This window comes from Syngnathus typhle, linkage group LG5 (genome assembly GCF_033458585.1).
Source record: "Syngnathus typhle isolate RoL2023-S1 ecotype Sweden linkage group LG5, RoL_Styp_1.0, whole genome shotgun sequence".
Lineage (NCBI taxonomy): Eukaryota > Metazoa > Chordata > Actinopteri > Syngnathiformes > Syngnathidae > Syngnathus > Syngnathus typhle.
This window is the reverse complement of record NC_083742.1, coordinates 13,463,149-13,486,918: the sequence shown is the minus strand read 5'-3', so window position 1 is coordinate 13,486,918 and position 23,770 is coordinate 13,463,149. Positions and strand designations below refer to the sequence as shown.

The window sequence follows — 23,770 nt, the reverse complement described above, 5'->3', positions numbered from 1 at the left end:
GAAAACGTGGAAATATAGTCATAAAGTGAAAAATGATATAGTTGTGGCGATACGAAAATAAGGTTATGTTCAGTTCTTTCCAAAGGAGTAAAAAAATATACTACAAAGCTATAAACCCTCATAAGATACTAGTTTTTGCGTTGCATTTATAGTTTTGTTTACGGCCCGATCTATGTTGTTTTATCTGACTTTCAGTGATATGTACAAGGAACACTATACTGATTCCCTTTTTATTCACTGTGGATTTTTTACTTTTCTTTTGTACTTTGCCTTTTATAGTGTAGAAACAACTCCAGGTTTCTAATTGGCTCAAAAGGAATGCTATCGCACCACTTGCTGCTTTTGCAGAGTGTTAAAAAGGTTGTGGCTGGTCTGGATCTTAATCCAGTTGAGTGTGAGCTGGATTGGTTACCGACCAATCGCAAGCAATCACACAGACAACCATTCACACTTAAATCTCCACCTAAGGGCAATTTGAATCTTTAAAATGAAAATTCATGTAAATTTAAAACTCATGTTTTTGGAACGTGGGAGGAAGTCGGAGTAAATGGGGCAGGGCATGAAACTTTATACACGGTGGCTGGAGCCAAGTTTCACACTCAGAGCCTCAGAACTGTGATGCAAGCGTGCTTATCACGAGCCCGCTGTACCCTGAACCACTTTTTTAAAATACTCACCGACATGTTCAGCTTACATGTACAGCTTGACTTGTGCAACTTGTAACAAACCGAGCAAAACACGAGAGCACTTGATGACTCCCCCCAAGTGTAAATGTCAGAGCAGACTTTTAGTTGAGCTCATTATCCTGTGAAAAGTGCATTTGAGGTGAGAAGTTTGCGGCTGAATACAGTTTGTTGTAACAAGAAAAAAAAAAAAAGGGGACCTCAATCTCTTCAAACAAAATGTCAAGTGGAAAAAAAGGCCAGCTACTGGGTTTAATCAATAATGTCAGATTTTAAGACTTGCGAAAAGTTTTCAGCGGCCAAGGCTCATTTAATCATCTTTAAAAAAGTTGGGTTTGGTTGACCTGACTTTCAGCTGCCGGCCTCAATCGATACTAAGTCGATGCTTTCCACGCTAAACATCTCTAAGCCTAAAAATTTCACTGCGAGTCGGTTCCTTTTTTGAGGCTTCAATGCCCTGTCTGTTATTCGGCGCTCTCATGCTTTTCCCCCCTGCCACTCACCAACTGCAAGATACCAGTTGGTGCTTTTCCACGCTGCCACATCGCCGTCTTTCCCTAAACATATGCCAGAGATACCGCGTTTCCTCTCCGCCCGTCTAGCCAAGCATCACATCCATCAAGGCGACAATTCTCCTTATTTGTCGAGCGTGAAAAATGTTAGCGTATCCGTCTGCATGCGGCAAGCCGGCAGGGAAGCAACCCCACCCAACACTTCTTTTCCACTTCCTGTCTTCTTTTAGCACACATTTATTCTCACGGCAGTCGCATCTCTTACGTTTTGAACATGAGAAATCGCAAAAGGCCATATGCCGGAGTCCGTTTCAAAATGGCAGCTGGGCAGACAACAAGGAACACCACACAGTAAACCTCAGCTATAGTCAGAGCATTGAAATAGCTCAAACGCGAGTAATCAATTAAACTACAACGTGAGCCCCCTACTAATAGCCGCAGTTAGTGACTGAGAGAAAATGTCGTTGAAGCCCCTCAAATAGGACTTGTAATTCTTCTTGAATACTAACATGCTAGCCTAAATAAAAGAATTGTGACCTAACACCACATGTGGGTAAACAAATATCCGCACTAGTAGGTGACACAACGGTTATCAAAGGAGAAGTCAATCCTGTGTGACGTTTGCATGTTCTCCTTCTACTTGTGTGGTTCATTGAAGATTCTAAATGGTCCATATATGGAACAAACTAAGCTTGGATAGGTTCTTCAGATCAGACAAATGATCTTATGGGGACAATTTAAAAAAAATGGAGGGCTAGAATACGCTTAAAAATAGTTATTAACCACGGTCCAAAAAAAGATCGATCACAGAGCGACTCATACTTTTGGGTAACGTTTTCTCAGAACGGTGTGGTGTCATTATTTGACACCGGGATGTTCTCTATGGGCGGCTTTGAAAAGTATAAAAGATATCAAGTTCTCAAGGAAAGGCAGACAACATGGAAATATAATCTCTTTGGCCAAGGCTGTCACTTCGGTGCAGCCGTAAAAGCCAAAAAATAGCGAGCGAGGTGAGTCACCGAGGGAATTCATGGGCTCTCTGTACCGATCAGGCTCTTGTCAAGAAGAAACATTTTAATGTGGACCGATGCACTTAAAAGCCTCTGATACTATCGCGGCGGCAAAATATCAATTTTAGACTCATTTGTGAGGGGGCGGCTTCCACTAATGAGCACCATAAACACACAATTGCGGCTATGACAACGTCCCTCGGGTATCCACCATTTAATAATCAATATGGTGCTCTGCTAATCAATGGGATTGATAGTTATTTGCTCTAATACGTATGATCTCATACCACAATTAAATGGTCGCTAACTAATTCAACGCACATGGAATGACTACATCCGTTCATGGGGTACCCTTGAGAGCGATGGTCTTTACAGACCTGCATACTAAACGACATGGGAGTACCGGATGGCTCAAGGCAACATGAAACAATCTGTTCCATAGGTCCCTTTAGAGGCATTTTCGTCCTGCGCATTCATTCGTGCAGTCAAATGAAAAAAAGCATGAAAGTGAAATGGGGGGAGCGCGAATGTTCTAAACTCCATGTTTCCCTGCCGGTGTTGTACAGACACAGGAAGTAGTCCATAGTGTTCTCTGACAAACATGGCGGGTGCAGTTCCTCCCTCCCTCCTCTACCTGCACTTACTCTAAAAAAACATTAAGCCACCTTGTAATCACAGGCACTTGGATGGTGAACAACCACATGCTGCATCACCACGTCTGAAGACAAAGACGCAATTATCTGATCGAACGTAGCAGTATGTTCTGGTAAATTTCCATTCAACTTAATGACTAGTTAATTGAGTCTTCTGCCCATCCTTAGTCCAGCACATAAAGACCGTGACAACACTAATGAGAGCATTGTAGGTCTTTCCATCCTTTAAAAGGATCATGAGAGTCTAACTGGGGGAAAGAAAAGAAAAAAGGAAAGCTTGCCACAAAGATGTTGAGCATCATCGCTTTCTTCTCGCCGTCTCACACTTCAAAGATGGCATATGAAGAATTTACAGCAGTGAAGCAAGTTAAAAGCAATTGCGGGATGTTCTCAAATGGCGGCGGTGGTTGCTCCAGGGGAGACAGGCTAAGAATTGGAGTGACTACCATCAGCTTGACACCCTTATTTGTGTTTTTCTCTTCACAGAACCTCTTACAGAAGACATATTATTCGATTTTCCATAATTCCAAGCAGTTCCCAGGTGTTGAAGTGAAATACCTCATGTTTATTTCAAAATATCTCAAGCCCTATTCAGAGCAGCCCTTTCGTGGCCCTTACCAAGACAGTGACGACTCTCAGCACCACTCCCCGCATATTGTTTTCCAATTTCCTGTCGGTCAGCGTGCCATTCAGACCATGACGAGGATCCCACGTGGCCAGCTGTAGTGAACAAAAGAAGATGAGTTGAGCATTTACTTGACTTGAATTCAATGTAGTATTTCGATGAGAAATTGCTAACATCGAGCAGGAGAGGGAAGTGAAACCCAAAACAATGAAACACATATCCACCCCTTTAATATTTGATCTTCCTTTGTCCTACTTTCTTTTATGATCTACTTTTGCACATACAAGCGCATCAAATTGTTTTCCTTTTAAACACAAAGCTAACAGATCTATCCCGGGTTGAGTGTGTACCTGTGATTTTGATTTATTGACTTAAAAATGGTCCCCAAGCAGCAACTTAGATGATTTCATTTCATGGCATTTTAACTCTGTGATGTCATATTTCCTGCTGTAATTACACTATTTGGATCAAATCCAACTAGGAGAAACTAAATGAAGCACATTAACAGACATACACTTTTAATTTTAATAACTAAAAGGAAATTTAATGCCTGTAGTTTGTAAAGTCATCAAGATACATTTGCTATTAAAAACTGTTTTGATTGTACTTTTCTTCTTTTGTCATTAGAAGCACGGCATCCAAATGCGATGGCAATAAACCGCGAGCCAATTCGAGTTATGGCGCTTTAATGTTCCATGTGCTTCTCGGGGGAAATCACCACAGCGTCCCTGCAAAAGTAAACTATTTTGATAGGGAGGAGCGTTGATTTATGCGCATCACTCATGGCGCCACTTGCCCCAAATGACAAGTGAGATGTTATGGATCTCACATTATTAGCTCTGCATCATGACTTCATTTCATGCAAGTTTTCATTATTTGTTTACAATATTGTGTCCCTGTGTTGTTTATATTATGTGAACTTTCCAACATACTGCGCAAGGATGGCTTTATGCACTTGTTGCATTTTCCATTTTTCTATTAGTCAAATGTAACCTACTGTTTTACTAGTTCACAATTTTAGTAAATAAGTCATTTATTTTATTACAATATGAGTATCTCTGAAATGTAATGCAGCACATTACTTTGGAGTTATTTTTAAACTACTTTTACTCCAACAACTGTGGAAGTGTGACATTAAATCACTGGAGGGGCAAGTTTTTTTTCATTGGGGGGAGATGGGGAGGGGGAGCAAGGATGTCTCAGGGGGTCTGCAAAACAAAACAAACAAACAAAAAAAACATTTATAAACCCCCCAAATATTTCAGAAAACAGTTTAACATTTGTTATACCGTACATAACTTCGCTAAGGAGGACACGGGTGTGGAAAAATAAAAGCTCCCAGAAACATCAGAAAAATCTCAAAAGTCAATTATCTGGCGCTGACTGGGGTGGGGAAGCCTGTGCCCCCATTGCCCCCCTTCAACTCCACTCGTGGTACACGAATGACCTTTAATAAGAGCAAAAATACAACTATATATGTACATACGTATATAAACACACACTCATATATAGTATATTATTGTATTATATTTTACACATATATATATATATATATTTATGTTGGGGCTTAGCTTTACCCTCTATGCTGCATGCATTCATTCATATTCTAGCTCTTCCTGACTTTTATGTGCGACACTGCCGCTGCTGTGTGTTGTCTCGCTTGCTTCGCCTTCCTTCTCTCATGCCTGCTCACCATTGCACAAAGCAACAAAAGCAGCAGACAAGCTGCTGAGCCCCCCCTCCCACCACCACCACTCCTTCATTTTGGTCTGCCTCGCTGATGAGCAACATGTGTCAGCGCAGTCTCCAAACAGCTTGCTCGGTGAGCCTACCTTCTGTCTTCTAGCGCTTATCTCACAGCTCTCTTTTTTGTTGTTGTTCTTGTTGTTAAAACCACCTATAGCTGTCCCTTTTCACTTCGAGTCTATCCGTCCATCTTCTCCTGCACAGAGCCTGCATCAACAGTGCAACAGTTACAAATCCTCTGTACCATCACTTTATCTTGTGTGTGTCCAAAGTAGTTCCCTACCAACTGGGTCAATTTGATACCCACCCTTTATTAAAGACAAAGCACCCATTTTACATTCTATTAACCTTCTATTATGACAAAAATGTTGTTTCACAACAAAGATATCTCAGTGGCAATTTACGATGACTTAACAGAATGAAAAAAGTTATAGTTATTCTCAAAGGAGCTAAATTGAGAGTCTTGCTGTGTTATTACTTGACATGGGGCGACACTGAAGCATACCCAGTGGAAGCGTCAAAGTCGAAAGCCCCGAAAACAATTTGCTTCATCGTACTTTTCAGCAAAAACGGGGCTCTGGAGTCCCGAAAAAATTATGATTCTTGTCATGCATACACACCGTCATGCATGACCTCTGCATAATTTATGAGACTTAAACTCAAGTGCCATTCAGGGCAATTAGAAGCATGAAACATCTTACGACCCTCATGAAGAGTAGTTCTGTATAGAAATTGGATGGCTGCTATCTACTCAGGCAAAAGCTCGCACTATTCTCCTCCCTCCCTTCTTGCACTCTCCTTTTGTATGTGAATGCTTAAACATGAGTGCGTATGAATGATGTCGGAAAATGTACAAAAATAGGAGCCATTCCACCTTTGATGTTCCATTACATTAAATGTACTTATTTTGTGCTTCTTCTCTGCCTTAAAGATGTAAATAAAAGCAGCAATTTAGACGGAAGGTTCAGATGATTTGCTTTGACACTGTAACACAAAAGTGAGGTAAAATTAGCCCAAAGGTACATCTGTAATGACTGATGGGTACAAAATTTGTACTACAAATGTATATTCGAGAGCACAAACAAGGAAGATCAAAACAAACATGGGTCCACAATTAGAGATGTCGCGTACTGGTGGTAAATATTTTGCGCCGGACATCAAATATTAGGCTGCACAATTTGTGCTGCCTAATCATTTGTACACTTTCATTTGCTCCCCTTCTCTATAACACACGCACACACACACACACACACACACACACACACACACACACACACACACACATGACATGGCTGTGGTGAACGCGGCAACAACAACAAGCTCCGTTCTGATTTCCCAGATGAGCTGCAAGCTGTTTTATTGCTTGCACTGGAGATTTTGGATAATATACCCGCATTTGTTTGTGTATGTGTGTGTATTTATTTATTCCACCAATAATAACATCTAATTGCAGCTCAAATAATATTAAACGTCAATTACTTCAAATTTAATCATATATAACACACATTAATATAATATTCCGGGGCGGTTATTTCAAACGGGCCCTCTCGTACATGTTAAAATTAATATTTATACCTCCGACTGGCTATGCAGGCTCTCTTTATTATTTCAACGTATTTACGGATACTTTGCAATCACATCCAAGCAGTCACAAGCATGAGATGAAAGCGTAAAATCCACTGGGAGTCTTAAGTGGTGTTAAGATGCACAGCAGGAATCTTTTAAAGGCATTAAACCGCACAGGGCTTGTGAAAAATACATGCGCTATACATGTGGTGAAAGGAATAAAACATGAGAGGGTATGTAGGGACAATGGTAACAATGTAGCTAACGGTTCTACTTTTGAACCTTTACACATGGGACTTGCTCGGCATGTTTCTGCTCAGAACTGTCAAGTTCTAAAGGAAGACATGAAATCATAGTTTGATCCTTTAATATGAATACCCGCACTGTAATTGACCCCAAAGTGTTTCTTAATATATGTGATGTAAAACGTAATTCAATGCTTTCTATTTGAGCCATTAAGTCAAGTCAATGTGGGAAATTTTAAAAATTAAAAATTGATTGACTACATTTCCGCGTCGACAGGTTTTTAATTTCTAAATCATTTTTTCGTTTGACAGATCCAAAAAATACTGCATGGCTACTGTGTAGCATACACAGAATGTAAAGATTTTTTTTTTCATTTGAAGGCCAATACCTACAGTTCCCACATCTAAATATGATTTAGTGGACCTGGAATTAGAATGATCAACTCTGGGCTAGTCACAAAATAAACACTGCCCCCATCACACGCACACATTTATCGTCTGAATCCATTCGTGCTGCTAAGCAAGTAGAACAAACCACATGGCAGGTGGATCACAATGACAGCAGTATTGAAATTGTTTAATCCGTACGTCTGTCAAAGTGTCAACCAGTCAGTCAGTGAGCTGCTCCCTCACTTTATGTCCCCAACTTGGTAAAACCTTGAAAGGATTGAAACATAAGAGCAAAGGAGCAGGGATATTCTATTGGATTCGATTGTCAGTACGGTACAGCTATGGAAATGATGTGGGTGGGAGTGGTACTGGGTCAAGTATTCAGTAAACAGGTATATCCAAACAACACCAATACAATACATTCTGAGATATAAAGCTGACTCTCTAACTCTCTCTCTAACATGTTGCTCTCATTTTTGTTCTCTCCAGCTTCCATTTCGACAGCACTCGTGCAAGAAAGAAATTTATATAGAGGAAAATGTATTTCTCGGTGTGCCATTCTGGGAGGCACTTGCATGCCCTGGTCGATTAGAAAATGAAATTTAACCGAGATGATCCGAGGCCCTAATACAATAAAAAGTACTGCGTCTTCAAACTTGAATAAAACTGACGCAACTCTTGCTTTGTTCTAAGGTTCAGGGAGAAGATGTACTTCTCACATGAATCTAGTTGTAAAGACCATTTCCCAAAGGATGAGTTAATGGGGCAACTCTGAAGGAATTTTGTCACAAGTGGTCTGAGTCAATCTACACTTGCACGTAAACATACTGAAGGTGAACAATGGCATGGATTCATTCCAGAACCGCCGACTCCAAGCTCACAGGCCTTCCAATTATTCTAAAGAGTGTTATAATCTGCCAGCTGTAGTCATTTAATATTCTCCTTTAACAGTGTCATCAAAATATCATTTGCACGCAGGCACAGATGGGATGCGATACCTTGTCTGAGAGTCGCGAGGACCTGAACAAAACGGCTTCCCTAATGGGTGTCCTTCAAGTAAGGAGGGGTCGCGTAAAAAGTAGAGTGGATTTTCAGTTTAAGGACATCCGCAGAAGTGCAGTGAACAACACGCCCAGGCAGAAGAGATGATGGTTAATCCTCTGCAGAGTTTGCCGCCGTGCGTGTTCACATCAGCCTGCTTGCGAGCGTACATCGTGTGTGTTTGTGCGAGTGTGTAGTGGGTATGTAAATGGACGCGTCGGCGTCGGAGGGCCGGCTAGGTGGGTGGGTGGGTCGACGGTACACTTGTGTATTTTGTGATCCGCAGAGGCATGCAATCCCGGGCAGACTCTGGCTGCTGTAATCCGAGGTTTACACGCTGTAATGCTGCTGAAAAGCCTGCAGGCCTCGCTGGCAGGGAGGAAGAGTGAGGAAGAGGAGGAGGAGGAGGAACATTATAGAGGAGACATGACAGAGAAGATATGGCTTGGCAATAATTTGAAAATTGGATTGAAACATGACCGGGATCCAATAGAAGATAATGAAAAAAAAATCTGTTTCACAGAGGTAATAATGCATAGTTTTGATTGACACCAAGAGAGGTATTCATTTCGCAATATGTTTATTATTACAAGTACGGTGATGTACAACTGCACTGCATCATATTGAGGCGTGTGCTTAACTGTCTCCTGTGTCATTTAGATTGACTGGGCAACAAAAATACAACTAGTCTTGTAAAACTTGGAGTCTAAATTTTCCGGGAAACATTAGCCTCTTAAATTGCACCAATAAACACAATGTTTAGTGAATCCCTGCTTGTATTTAGTTGGTCGTTCATAAATTCACCAATGCATGTTTTTCTCCTTCTGTGGAAACTTTTCTCATCTGTTCACGGAAAAAAAAAAACTTTGCATGCAGCTTTTCAGTTTTTGTACTCTTTTTGGAATACCTTCACTTAAGGTCTATGTATGTCATGGAGGAGCTAAGTTTAGCCTGTTGTTAGTGGAGGTTATGCAGTTTTACAAGAGCATGTTTTTATTTCAATGTATTAAATAGGTCAGCTTTGTTATCCCTTGACAGAATACACACTTGCTGTCTTTTTTTCAAAATCAAATCACCTGTCGGACATATATTTTAGGGGTACTGTTATAAGATGAGTTTGAATGCTTGAATTAAATCGTTTTAGGATCAGAGTTTGCAGATTTGTTTTTTACAGTTTATCTACACTTATTATTGGCACTTACAGTAAAATTAGGGCACTTTAAGGGGGGCTCCGTCCTGTCAAATCTTGGGAGATTTCATCCACAAATGTGTGTTGCTTTTTCTTTGGATTGGCTCTTCTGTATTTATTTTGCCACCACAAAAGCAAAAGAAAAAAATAAGTGCGAGTCAATGATTGGGCTTCATGCTGTCGATTTATATAACCCATTTCTAAAAATAAACTCATGGATGCTTAACATATAAAACTAAAGAACACGTGTGTCTGTGTGTGAATTTAGATTCAAAATAGATTCCCACCAGTGGTTAAGATTGGTGAGTTTTGGTTTATGAGTGTGTTGAAGCCTTATAACGTCAATTCAAAAATCTCAATAAACAGCAATTGATGAAGGGACCTTCACACTGCTTGGAGCTTAGATAAGATAACTCATGAGGCAATGAAGGTCACATAAGCGTAGTTATGAGATGACAGCAAATGGGAAAATGAAAAGAGGAAATATTGGGGGGGAGGGCAACATGGGCTGCATATCAAACCAATGCAAATCCGTTCCCTTCACTGTAATCACTTTAATATGTGTAACCGCACACATGAACGGTGCAAATCCTTAATGTGTTTGCATATCCAGCCAATGAGAAATTAGAATGTGAGTCCTGATGTGATGTTCTAGAAGCTTGCAAGCCTCAAATGGTTTACAGCGGGTTGAGTGAATGACAAATACAGAGTATAACAAAGATGCTCTTAGGAAAGAGCTTTATTTCATGACGCAGAAGACAAGGAGATCCCGTATCCATTATCTAAGAGGTTTTGCCTGAGGATGGGAAGCAACAAAAATGACGAGTTGACGCAATCCCCTGTCCTACACACCTTTTAACAAAATGGTTTCCTTGATGAAATCTGTTGAGTTAAGCGGAGGGGTAACGACTGCTTGGGGGACTGCTATTATGTTAAGTGTATGTGTGATGAAAAATCCTTAAAATGAGGTCTTGGTAATTATGAGGGCAATCATTGGCTGGCGTTTTTAAATAGCTCGGGCCCAATATTTACAGATGACTGGTGGCAGGGTGAAGTGATCGCGATTGTCCTCTAGAGGCAAAATCATGCCCAAGAAGACGAGTGATTCTATGTTATACTTAAAACTTCTTTTCTTATACAACTCTAAAAACGTTAAATATGGCAGTCTCTGTTGCTTTTAAACCTGTTGCACAAAATAGTGCCAACTATTTAGAATTTTAATCCTGCCCTGAGGTCACAGTCTTAGTAGATCATGTGCAACATGTCCACCAACAGCATCGCTAATGGGTTCGAGTCAACACGTAATTTAGCTGCAGCTATGTGGGAGTAAATCAGGCCCTTGGTGTCCATTTCACCTCTTCTTCCTCCATCAGTCCACCAAACGGGGGTTTCTGTTCACAAAGCCGTGGCGTGTCTAACATAAGGACATGACCTTGGTGTCAGACGCTGACGGTTGGTTTTATTTCCCTGCTGATCACTCCCATGTTCCCTGCCGCTAGCTCCTGTGTTTACTGCCGGGCCATAGCCAATTAGGCCTTCATTGCGCCGCATCCGTCAACCCACCTTTTCTCTTCGCTTCACTGTCATCAAGCAACAAATGTAATGGGATGACGAGACACGCATTGTTGTAGACGACGACATCGTATTCTAACGGGCCAATTATTAGTAGTACTGTACTGGACACGTACAGTCTCTGGTGGGTCAACGTCATTTCAATTACTTTATGACCTGTTCAGTAGCTTTTTGCCAACAAATCCATCCCCCACCCCCAAATGTGATGTAATAATTATAGAAAACGGATGAAATCAAAGGCAGAAGAGGATGAGGGGTTTTATGAGTAAAACTAAGTCATGCTTAGTTTAAACGAGGACTCTTCAGCTCAATGTGGGTGTATGTCTCAGAGATTTACACACACCAACGTGCACGCACACACACACAGTCATCTGGTATGCCTTGGGCTTCGACGTGCAATAGGATTCCCAGAATCTGGGGAATAAAACCTCTCTGAGCTTGTCATAACAGCTCGAGAGGTCCATATGACGGCCAGGCGAGTTGTTTGCATTTCGTCTGCACTGTTTGCGGGACTGCTGTGTTTGTTACGGGCCCAACAATGAACATCTCACTGGGTGTATTGTGAGACAACGGGCAACAGTTAAAAAAAAATATATTTCAACGACTGCTCTCTTCCAAATTGTATTTCCAATACGCTTGCCATGTCCTTTTATCGGACGAGTAAATCTACAACAGTCTTTTGATAAATGGCTGAACAACTTTTGTAACGATTTTAGTCTTAGCTGCTCAAAAGGTTTGCAGTGTTTCCCCAGCGCTGTCAACAATATGGAAGGGATACCAGCCATCGTTTTCTCAGGAGCAACCCAAGAAGCATCGGGATCGGAAATCGGGATGACTTACTGATTGACAGCTGTTGATGTAGCAATTTATCATCAGTAAATATGACTTGATTAAATAAAAATGCTAAACACTCAATATTGGAGAATTGTTGTTAACCTAACCGCCTACGTGTTTTTTTTTTAACGAACGACCAAGCAGTGTAAAATAAATCCTGATAAGTGAATATAGGATCTGACTTATAACTGTAATTTGTTCTGTGATCAAACTTGTAAATTCTTTTACTCACATATCAAATAACAATCGCCATTAAAATGCATTTATCAGTTCCAAACCTTACGAAAACCACCGATGCTTTTGTTGCATGTTAATCGGAAATAAAATAAAATAGGACTGCAGTGTATAAAACATTATAGAACAACATAAAAGACAAATAAGCAGTTTCATAAAGTTTGACTACACTTTGTACTCTGGTATTCGTGTGTTGGATGTGCATTGTTAATGGAAATGGCCTCGTTGTGACATCAGAGCCAGGGAATAACTCTTTGCGAGTGCTCTCCTTTTGTATTTGGGTTAGGGATTGATTGTTTGTCCGGTTCCAAAAAGGTCAGCATGCTCATTCCTTATAAAAACCTACAAGTTGGGGCACTCATAAATCTGGTGGAGTAGATCATGTCGTCCAGAAAATCCAAACGATGACAAAGTGGCAACTGGGGAATCAAGCCTGAGAGAAAAGCAAATGTCAGTCCAAGAACTTTCCTAGATGGTTTCTGCAGAAATCTAATCTAACAGTGTCTCAAAAAGAAAGCCCTCTTGGCAAATATATACAGTATGTATATTTTAACAGCAGAAGCACTTTGTCAGCTTCAATCAGCGTCTAAATTCTGCTGTCCTGTGGTCAACTGGAATCAAGACTTGCTGGTCAATGAAAGTGCTTGTGACTGATGCTCGGGCTTTTGGCCATTAGAAAGTCACCCAATTATTAGGATGTGATGTCATTTGTTGAGTTTGAAGAAACTACTCATCAGGTTTCTATTGACTTTGGAAGAGTTGAAGTTGCCCAATTGAATGGATGTAATTTTATTCACGATGGATTTTTGTTTCCCTGCACTTGTGTTCTCCTGAACCCGCTTTCATTTAATCTATGCAGCTAGATCTTCATCGTCCTAATTCAACCACCCATCCTCTCTCCAATCTTCCAGTTAGGAGAGAGGCCTATTGAATCAAGATACATGCAAATATATCTAATAGGCTGGAACACAGGAAAGGGAAGGGGATACTCTTCTGTCACCGTCATTTATGATTATGATTATTATCATTAATTTGCATATTTTCATGCCGTCGGCATTGTCCCTCTTTTGGCTTTATTTAACGTCACCTCTGACTGTGTCTCATTTAGTCAAGCGTTGTATCTTTTTGCTCTCTCTCGTGTATGTGTTGTTTGTTTTGTGTATGACTCTCACTTTCCTCTTTGGTCACCCTGTAGGCAAACTTTTTTTTTGCATAATTGTAATAATCAGTTCCACTTGCATTTGTCCCTCATGTGATCTCCCTAAAAACTACCAACAGCAATAACTTGCTCTTTGGAGCTTTACAACGCCCTCAACCCCAAATACCCTCACTTTGTTTGTTGTTCAATGCCTGAAGCTGCTGCAAACTGTCCGTGTGTTGTGCTTAAAATGTCTGCTTTAATTTAACACCTTATAATAATTATTTTCCTGTAAGCATCTGTGGTGTATTTGATGTTACTAATAAAACACGATGCGCCCTTTAACTTTCTTGTTGTAGTGGGTAGAAATCCATTATAGTTTTAACTCTCTCAGCACAAATTTGATGAAGAGACAAATATTGATTTGTTTTCCCTCCAAAACAAACAACCTCAACTTGTATGGCTCTTAAAATCAGTTGATTTAAATCACTGGGAAGTCAGCGGTGTGTAAAAGGAAACAAACCGGTAGAGTAAAATATTTGATTTGGAACATTAAAAAGGTCAGCGATATGAAAGAAAACATTTGTTAATTGTAAATAAGAGCTTATCCAATGGAAAAGTCAGCTCTGCAAAATGCAACACAGCATAATTCAAAATACAACCATCGGTAATAAAACACAGCTTTACATTTATGTTTATAAACTGTCCTCACATGAGCTGGAATAGTTTAGGCTAGTAAAATAATAAATCTGCATATTACTGCCGCAAAACCTACTGCGGCAATGAGATTTTGATTTCCCTGTCTCCAACCTATAGGCTCACATTTATACATTTCTGGAGGAAATGCACTCTCAATTTTATTTCCTGAAAATGAATGGAGCCATTTTGTGTGTCACAACATCTTCACCAAAGAGGGTGGGGGGTGGGGACAAATCCGTCAAGAATAATTTGGCCACAGCTTGTCTGTGCATGCATGTGTGCAGGGTGGTAGTAGCCCTACTGACAGTGATGCAGTATGACGCAAATTGCTATGCAGAGCCAAAAGGGTTAGCTTAGCATTGGCGAACATGGCAGGAGATTTGTACATCTGTCGCCATGTGTGCATTTCTTTGCATGCGTTTCATGAGAAGCCGCCACATAAAAACATAATCTTTTAAGTCTTCAGCACTACTGCTCGTCACAGGATGACTATGTTTCCGAGGTCTCCAGAGTGCCATGTGCTCCCATTTCTCTACAGTACAGTTCAGTCGTTTCTCAGGAGGAGAGTTCAGATGGTAATTGAAGGTGACCCCAATTAAAAGCAGTTCAGTTACCGGGTCACACTTTTCTGAATTATGGAGTACCGTCATTTTCGGACTATAAGTCGCGTTTTTTTTCATAGTTTGGGTGGGGGGGGGCGACTTATACTCAGGAGCGATTTATATACATATATATGTTTTTTTCACTTTTTTGGGCATTTTATGGCTGGTGCGACTTATACTCCGGTGCGACTTATAGTCCGAAAATTACGGTAAACTGAAGTTGTCCCATTTCAACCATGTCATCTAACATGGCAGAGTATAGACATATACTGTACATAGTTTTATTTTACTCATCTCTTACTCCTTCACTGGAAGTTTTTCCCCTCTCATCACCTCTGCCTTGACCTTTTTATTTTTACCTGCGCCACTACTTCAATGTATGAAAGCGATACCGTTTTGGTCCTATCTTGGAAGTCATTTCAAGAAGTCATGGATATCTAACAGAGCAATTACACGTGGCGGGACTTGTCCCCTGCCTCGGCTGTAGCCGCACACAGACGGATGCACGGGCCCCCAACGTATAGCCGCTGAAGCTAATGGAGCAGAAAGCCGATTCGAGCCTAGCGTGCGAGTGATAATTATGACCGATCTCAGATGTCGCCTGCTATTATTGCCGGCACTTGACAAGTATATGCATGAGGGTGAACTATGACGGGAATAAATGTCAGAAGACGCATTAGAACGCTGAATGATTGACAGGATGGAACGAGGATGGATGAGAATGAGAGAAGAGGACAAGAGCGGTCCTCAAGAAAACCTGGAGTGTGGTAGACAACCCTTATTGATTCCACAAGCCATCACCTTTGGACTTGAAAGGATTTAATTGTATTCAAAGTGCAAGCAGCAGTTTCTCAATTTCTGGAGTACAATAGAGCTCCCTTGACAACTTTAGCTTTATAAACCACTACACTATCAATTACATAACTGATTTAAGATGTCCTCATTTGTCCACATGGAAAGTCATTTTTGTGAAGCATATTAGTACCGCTGGTAACATTTAGCAACTAGGAACTGCAGCACAAACAAAAGTTTAAAATGTACGCTTCTGTCCATTAGAAATACTGTATCCACCACAAAACACATTGTTAAATTTAAGTACACTTTTGTCCTTTTACAGTGAAAATGTAGACTTCAATGTTAGCTTCTCACATTAGCTGCTAAAATGGCTCCCTGCCATATGCTAGTGATCAAAAGCTAGCATCGGAAACACAGCAAGTGCTTTATGTCTCGATGTCACTACATATTACCACTGCAAACCATAAAAGACAGAATTAGTCTCTTGGTCGTTTCGACCGGCAGGATAAATCTAGCCTAACGAAAAACGTAGACGTGAATTACAGCTTGGGTCAAGTAGTATCTGGAGAATTAATAGCCATAATTAGAGTGCATGTGTGTCTGGATGGCATTGGGTACAAACATATTAGCATATCATAAATGCAATCTGCCAACACATACTGCCTTTATATATCAACATCTCAATGCTTGGAGCCTGTTTTCCATAATTCAAAAAGCGTTAATGCTGCGAGCTCAGTGTGCAAAAATGCTTGAGGATGCAGCCATTGTTAATATTTTTACAAGACAACCATCATTACTCAGCATGCGGGCGTGTTTAGAATGGGAATCAATTTGGCCACATGCGGCGCCCGGGGATGAAATGGATCACCGAGTCAAAAAAAGCGAAGCACTCTAAAACTGCTGGAGTTAAAAAATGCTTTAAGAGCACAGTCGGGAAATTATACAATCATTTTTGCCCTTGCTCTGCATTCAAATGAATACACATGAGCGCAACTAGCCAACAAACAGATGAATTATGAGTCATATTTTTGTTGTTAAGGGGCAGTACACATATTCTATGGTACATATTGGTCATTGAAGCAAAACAAAAACACAATTATTTGTTCTAAAGTGTTATCATAGAGCAATTAAAGGCACATTGTGGAAACTTGACTTTTCAATGATCTCTGGAGTGTGTCGCTACCTCTCAAGTGTGATATGCAACAACCAAGTAAATGTCAGAAAATGTGTTTATTGAACCTAAAGTGCATATTCTCTGAATGGGGGAGGGCGCCAGAGTAGAATATGCAACTATAAAGAAAACATGCTGATTTAGACCCAAAATAAAACCATGAAAATCTAAACTGTTAAACAGGGGTGTTAATCACTCAGCCACCATTCATGGAACAAATGTTTTGACCTCTGAGGTCCCCTGGTACGTTACAACAAGTTCAGCCTTTGATGCATGAAGTGAAACTCTTAATGTATAAAAAAAATGTTACATGCTGTGTATGAACTGCTTTTCAGAGGATGCGGCATCATTAAGCAACTCTCACTTGCGCTAAGAGGCAGTTAACGTAGAGATGTTCTTAAAGCAATATTTACTTCTCTTTAGTCGTTTAGCTTCCAAGCATACGTTTCAAGTTATTAAAGAAGAAAAGTATTGGGGAATGATTAACACAGCGGTAATGAAGCAATTTCATTAGGCAAATTGGGCTTAATGTAATAATACTGTGATGTAAAGATTAATTTTGCTCCTTATCTCCACACAGCTACCGCTGGAATGGAGGATGGAACTGTGTGTGTGTGTGTGTGTCTGCATACGCTGTTGCACTCTATGAACCGACCCAACCTCCGTCTCAGATCAAAATCTGCAAAGGCTTGCTTCTCGGATGTCTTTGAAAGATTATCAAGAGTGATTATTCTGTGGTGTGCCGCGTGTTAAGAGTAATTTTTTTCCGGGAAGAGACTTGCGATTGTTGGTGAAGATATTTTTGTTTGTGGTGTGCTATGTTTGTGATTTTGAGAGCAGCTTTCATAATAACAGCAGTAAGCACACACTTGCCATTTTGTCTTTATCGTGTGGTGTCTCACATTAAAAAAAAAGGTTAAGATGTTGAAAGAAAAAAAGAAATGGGCTCTAGACTTCAGGCAGTCACAGTGGCGATTCGAGACCGATTTGTACGAGGGGGGGGGGGGGGGCTTAGTCAGTTATCCACACATAATGTCACTTGTCTAAATACATTTTGAGTCCAAGAAATTGGCTGTAATTCCTACAAGGTAAATACTTTCTTGTGAAACATCTTAAATAAAGAGGAATTCAATCATTTCTATGCTATGTTAAATATATTGTTGTAGTATACAACTTTTGTTTTTTTTACCGTTCTATTTCGTAAAAAAAAAAAAAAAAAATGCACGGTTGTTCAATGTTGTTCAAACACTACATTTAGTGTTGCGCACAAATATTATTTTACAAAGTACAAAAAAAAAATCTTGAAAATGGCTCCTATTAATCCAGTTAACATCTTGCATTGAAAGAAAGGTAAGGCCAAAATACAGACAAGTTAAAAAAAACAGCTCCATAATAACACGCTAATGGTCTCTCTACTCCAGAAAGCAGCACAATCTTAGAGTGGGCCACATAAAAGGAAACAGGGCTGCACTCATTGAATACAAAATAAGACTAAAAGCAGGCAGGTAAATGAGGACTTATGTAAATCCACTCATTTTGTTTATACAGACATGATTAGTGCTTTGTTGACTTACCCTGTTGACTCCTCGCCCACGGTCTTCTCCGTAGTTTGTGCCCAGGATTTCAAAGATGATGTTAGGGTTGGTGCCGTTGTCGGTGAATTCCAGGAAGCTGGTGAGGCCACTCACGCCGAACTGTAACCACATTAACAAAATGGTCACATTTTGGTAAGTCTTGTGGAAATTTTGGAAGGTCACTTTCAATCATGAGCAAAGTAATGGTGATAAGGTGAGCAGTTAATACCCGTGGGAACTAAATACACAACGATGCAATTTAATAACTTTTGAAGTGATGCAATCGAAGCGCCTACTGCAGTTCCTCCGCCTTCTTTTAGAATTACCCTCACCATATTTCACTGCACCAAGTCATAAATTGCATCATAACGATCAGAAAAGAGCTTGTGATGAGCAAAGACAGATCGGATCGTTGCGGCCATACAAAGTGCGGGCTTCTTTAAGACGGATCGCAGTGGAGTGGAAATATCGATGAAGACAACTTTGCTTTCCCGTTAAAATGTCTACATGCCATCTTCCATCAGCTAACGGCAACAACTTCAGCAGTTTTCAGTGACACAACAACACAGTGTGTGTTATTTGTGGAATCACAAAGGTAAGGACAGTTCTGCCTCTATAGTGGTGACATAAACCACATTTCGAGAAAAAATTGGAGGATGGAGTGAGGTTACGCGAGCATAATAGTTAGTCATAAAAATGTGTTAACTGCTATAAAACAACACATGTCCATGAGCTTGAAGCATATATCCACGTTTGAGTTCCTGCTAGTCTCTTGTGTATTATTGGTGTTTTTCATTGCGCTTGTTAAATCCAAATCCAAGTCATATTGCTCATTAAAATTACAAACTTTTGGAAGGATTTTCTCTTTTTCTTCCTTGGCTCAGGCGCTATAGTTGAAACCGCAAGATTCCGTCTTTGAGAGCTTTGCTGGTACGCTTTAGAATTCCCTCCCGGGATGAATTGTGACACCGGCACATTCGGCATAGTTTGGCAAGTTACCCTCTTCACAACCTGTATAGATCCCACTGTTTTGTAATTCCCAAAGTACATCATCACCCAAAGAAAGTTTCACTCCACTTCATATGATACAACATACAATTCAATTATGATAGTTTTCCAGCACTTCCTGAACAGTTCACATTTGCTTGGCGGGGCTTTTACTTATCCTGCAGCCTTTTACTTATTTGTCTCAACTTTCTTTTTTTTTCCCATGTCACCTTGACTTGCAATCTTTCATCACGTTTAAATCCAGTTGGATCTGCGCCTCCTTGTTCTGATACCGATAAAAAAATAAAATAAAAAAGGAAACACTGTCCTAGAAATGGTGGCTTCTCTGAACGGCGCCGCCAAGTGAAATGCTAATTTAGGATTAGCGCGAGGCAATAATAAATGCGGCGGGGTGGCTTTTGTATCTATCGCAGCGTTTCACCTTGAGATCAGGCCACGCTTCGGCGCAACACTTTCATCAGCCTGTTCAGCTCTTCAATAAGGCGTCCCTGATGGCGATCTCTCCAGAGCTGATTTAAATACCTCTCCCAGTTGTGATAGAGTTGACTTGAGTGACATTTTGTCAGTGCTTACATCATACAATCTCCTATTGTACCTTTTTGACAGTGTCCAGCATGCTTTTCCCGCCTTGCCAGGGTTTGGAATTTTTCCGGATGCAGCTCAGACTGGCCATACTGTGCCACTTCCTGTCCTCCAGCTTTCTGTGAAAGGTGTTAGCCAGCAGCAGCACTGTGTCATAGATGTAGCGATTGGTGATCTAAAAAACAAAACATTACATAGAAAAGTTAAAACATAGGTTTTTTTCCTCCCGCATGTGGTTTTGATATTTTATTTTTGTTCAATTTTTAAATCTGTTTTTGTAATATTTTTTTAATCCTGAATCAATTAAAAACTTAACATTATGTTTTTACTTCTCCATGTACGCATTGTTTATCAAAATATATAATCAGCAATTGCAAAAATGACATGGACACTGAATTCATAAATAATAGAGAAACAGATAGCAAGCATGTCATTTTGAAAAACAAATACACCCCTAAAATTCAAATAAAAACAACCATGATGATCCCCCGTAACATAAAATGGATAAATACAACAAAACGTATAATAAATAGAATAAAACAATGCTAAATTTATAATACTACCACCACAACCATACGAATACAACTTGTGTGACATTTTTACTTTAATATGCCTCAACAAATTAGTCTAACCCCTTACAGATAACCCCAAATTTATATAATCTAGGATAAGAAATGCCCTTAGCCAACCAGTGTTGATATAAAAGTGTTTTTTTGCAAGTATTAAGTTAGCTGCTTCCCTTTTCATGCAAATCCAGTGTGACTCACTGCCAGATGCACACGCTGCATCTGAACTAACCTCTGATGTACTAAAATGACATTCACCAACCACGAGATTGTTTTAAGTCCAAGCACATCTAAGTCTGCAGCGTGAGTGTACCTCCATGCAGCGAGGCGGGGGCGATTCAGCCCTGTGATGGATGACACCGTGATTTAGTGAGACTCTCCTCCTCCCCAAAAAGATAACGAGAAGATAATGAAAAGACTGACGGCGGCAGGAGCCGCCATTGCGCAGTACGCGCAGTTGACACCCGCCATTTCCCATTAATTAAGCGCAGTAATTTTCACAGACATGCACCACGGCTCATATCACAACAGGAATGTGTGCATGTCTATTTTTAGACGTTGGCATGTAGAAATAATCAAAGCACAACACAAAAGCACCGAGGAACGATGCCCGCCACTCTTCATTTACATTTGGAAGCACACTGTGTTTGTTTCTCTAATTGGAACGTACAGTATGGCAGGATTGTAGGACTTTGTTGCATGACAGAAAACCTGTTGATATACACGTATTAAGGTAAATGCTATTCTAGTCCTGGTGACACCATTTGGTGCGTCTCCATTAAAGTATTATAGTAGCACGCCTGCACTGAAGCTGCAATTTCAATAACCACCTTCACTATTTCGTTGCTTTTTTTTTACCCCTGTAGAAAATACCCCCAGCTATTAGTTGACAAATATGAATTGGTGTCAAGGAAGTAAAGTGTTGAAAGGGAAACAAGCTAATTATGTCTGGGAGGGTCAACAATTAGCTTGGGTTGTGGTTGGAAATCATATAAATAGGCAGTCGAGCCAAATTGGACGTGAACTTCATTTCTGTTCTCGCCTCCTTCGACTTGGTATACAACTCCCCATGGTACCTCCTTTGCTCAACTGGCTATTAACACTTTCCAATTTGGGACAAATGAAGAGGTCCCTCTGATCCCCTGGGCAAAGAAACCAACCGCTGGTCACTTATTGGTCGAGCAGAGCAGATCTGTCGTTGTCGTGTTATTCCAACATTCGAAGTACCCGGCTGGCCATGACTTACTTGCTTCCCCGTTTTGCTCTTGATGCTGCATTATACTGCACTAATGTATTCAATACGGCAAGGTTTTTAAATATTAAGAAACAGCCAAAAATAAACTGGGCCAAGCAGTACCTTGGACTGTACCGAGTTTTGTATTAGTACCTTGTTTTGCCTGATGATGAATAGAGGAGTGTTATGGTATGGCTCTTTAAAGGCCACCACTTTTCACTCCAGTTCAATATAAAAAGATGCAAATTTCATTGTGCTGTCCCAAAGTGGAGAGGTCATAAAAGAAAATGCAGAATAAGTTTGAAATGAATAGAAGCTCAATGATGTCAATGACATCAAGGTTTTTCTCTTGTTTAATCTTTTTTAGAAGGGGAACAGACAGGCAGATAAGATAAAAGAAAAAAAACATCAAACTTTCTCTCTTTCTCTCTCCCTTTGGAGACACACTTGTCACATGTCTGGCTTTTTCTGTGGAAATTAAAGTGAACAAAAATCTAACGCGCTGCGGGGACCCCTCGCCAATCAGTGGGCTTTGCATTCCATGTGTGCATCATTCGTGTGTGAAAATGTATCTGTGGTCAAGCCTGCATTACTTTACTTCAGTGCAGTGTGAGAGTGCTTATGTGGCCACCAAGTGCTTCGTCTCTCCTTTCCACCAATGCGACGTATTGACCAGGCGCACATAAAAAAAAAAAAAAACATATTGTCCTCCAGTGACCAGACAAAAACCTCACTGTGGATTTAATGCATACAATAGGACGGTGGCTGGGGTCTTATTAGGAATAACAAATTCTCCCTTTCACTGCACCGGAGCCTCCTGGTGTTGTTGACGGCGTAATTTGCATACACTATAAAACGAGCCGATGCCTCATGCGGGAGGGGTGCCAAGCGGTGTTTGAGATTAAGAATTTATCGAGTGTAACCTCCCCCATGCAGTGCTAGTTGCATGTACTCAGAAAACTGCAACAGCTAGAATTGATGAAGACAGGTTGGTATTTTGTAAGGGCAACTCAGATAGCTCTTTATGCAATATTAATTCTGTACTGATTGTTGTTTGACAAGGTATTGGTTAGCGTTAAAAGACTCGTAGGTGACCAAGTTGGTTCAGTGTTCAAATTTCAGCTCTGTCCTTCCTTTGACATTTGTATTTAATTTGACCAGATCAAGAGAAATTAAATTTGCTCTAGCTGCCAACTGCCTAACTTGAAAAAAAAAAAATGAAGAAACTGTGTCCATTTTGTATGTTTTGTTTGGCCCTTTACTCATTCAGTCATTTTTAAGGTAAATAGTCTACAAAGTCTCCATCTACCAATTCCAGAAGTATTATGTCATCATCCATGCACCAAAAAGTTGTATGTTTGGGCAAAGGAACAAAAACGAAGCATTCCTCATTTCAAGGTCTTCGCCCGTCTCGTCATGAAGTCTTCATCGCTAATCGACCAGGAAGGTTGTTTTCTAACTACTGTGCACGTATTCAGTTCTTGTCTCCATGAACCAGAAAGTTGTCTGCTTATTTAAGGAGAAAAATCAGATGTACACCTAACAAAAATTGTTGCCTCAAACTTTCATGATTCGGCCTTGGCAGACATCTAACGGCCATCATTTCTCGCTAGAAAGTCTTCAAAAGCTGTAAGATGACCTTGTTGTATTCCAGATAACCTTGTCAACTTGTTTTACCGCCGGCGCGCCGAGACATCTCCATAAGCACGGCGGCGACGATTCTCCTTTTAACAAATTTCCATGTCTCATCAAATATGATCCCCGGGGCTCTTGTGCAGCCACATAAATCAACAGCACAAAGATTCAATTTCATACATTTTGTCTTGGCACGTAAATAAGCGTACGTTCCCCTTTGTGTGGTTCATCTGATGGCAGCTTGATGACTCGCATGCATACACACACACCATCATAACTTCATGCATATTGTTGCCTTGGGGAAAATATTAAGGGGGCAGAAAAGCACAACAATGGAGAAATAAAAACACGAAAGACGGAAAAAATAGTACTGTTGAATTGAGTGTAATATAAACGCACAGAAGGATGCGCCAAATTAAAACCAAGAAAAGATGCAATCAAATCAGCCAACTTGAAGTCATCAAAA

At 40.4% G+C, this 23,770-nt stretch overlaps 1 protein-coding gene across 6 annotated transcripts in view; it reads right to left on the bottom strand.

The window, feature by feature from the left end:
- Positions 1-23,770, bottom strand: part of grid2 (glutamate receptor, ionotropic, delta 2) — a 257,463-nt gene that overhangs the window by 59,791 nt on the left and 173,902 nt on the right. For all 6 annotated transcript variants that reach the window (XM_061278264.1, XM_061278269.1, XM_061278266.1 and 3 more), the window contains 3 exons: positions 19,883-20,044; positions 18,280-18,399; positions 3,477-3,578 (listed from right to left, as the gene is read on the bottom strand). In XM_061278264.1, coding sequence (XP_061134248.1) covers positions 3,477-3,578; positions 18,280-18,399; positions 19,883-20,044 — 384 coding nt within the window. The remainder of the gene's footprint in view (positions 1-3,476; positions 3,579-18,279; positions 18,400-19,882; positions 20,045-23,770) is intronic.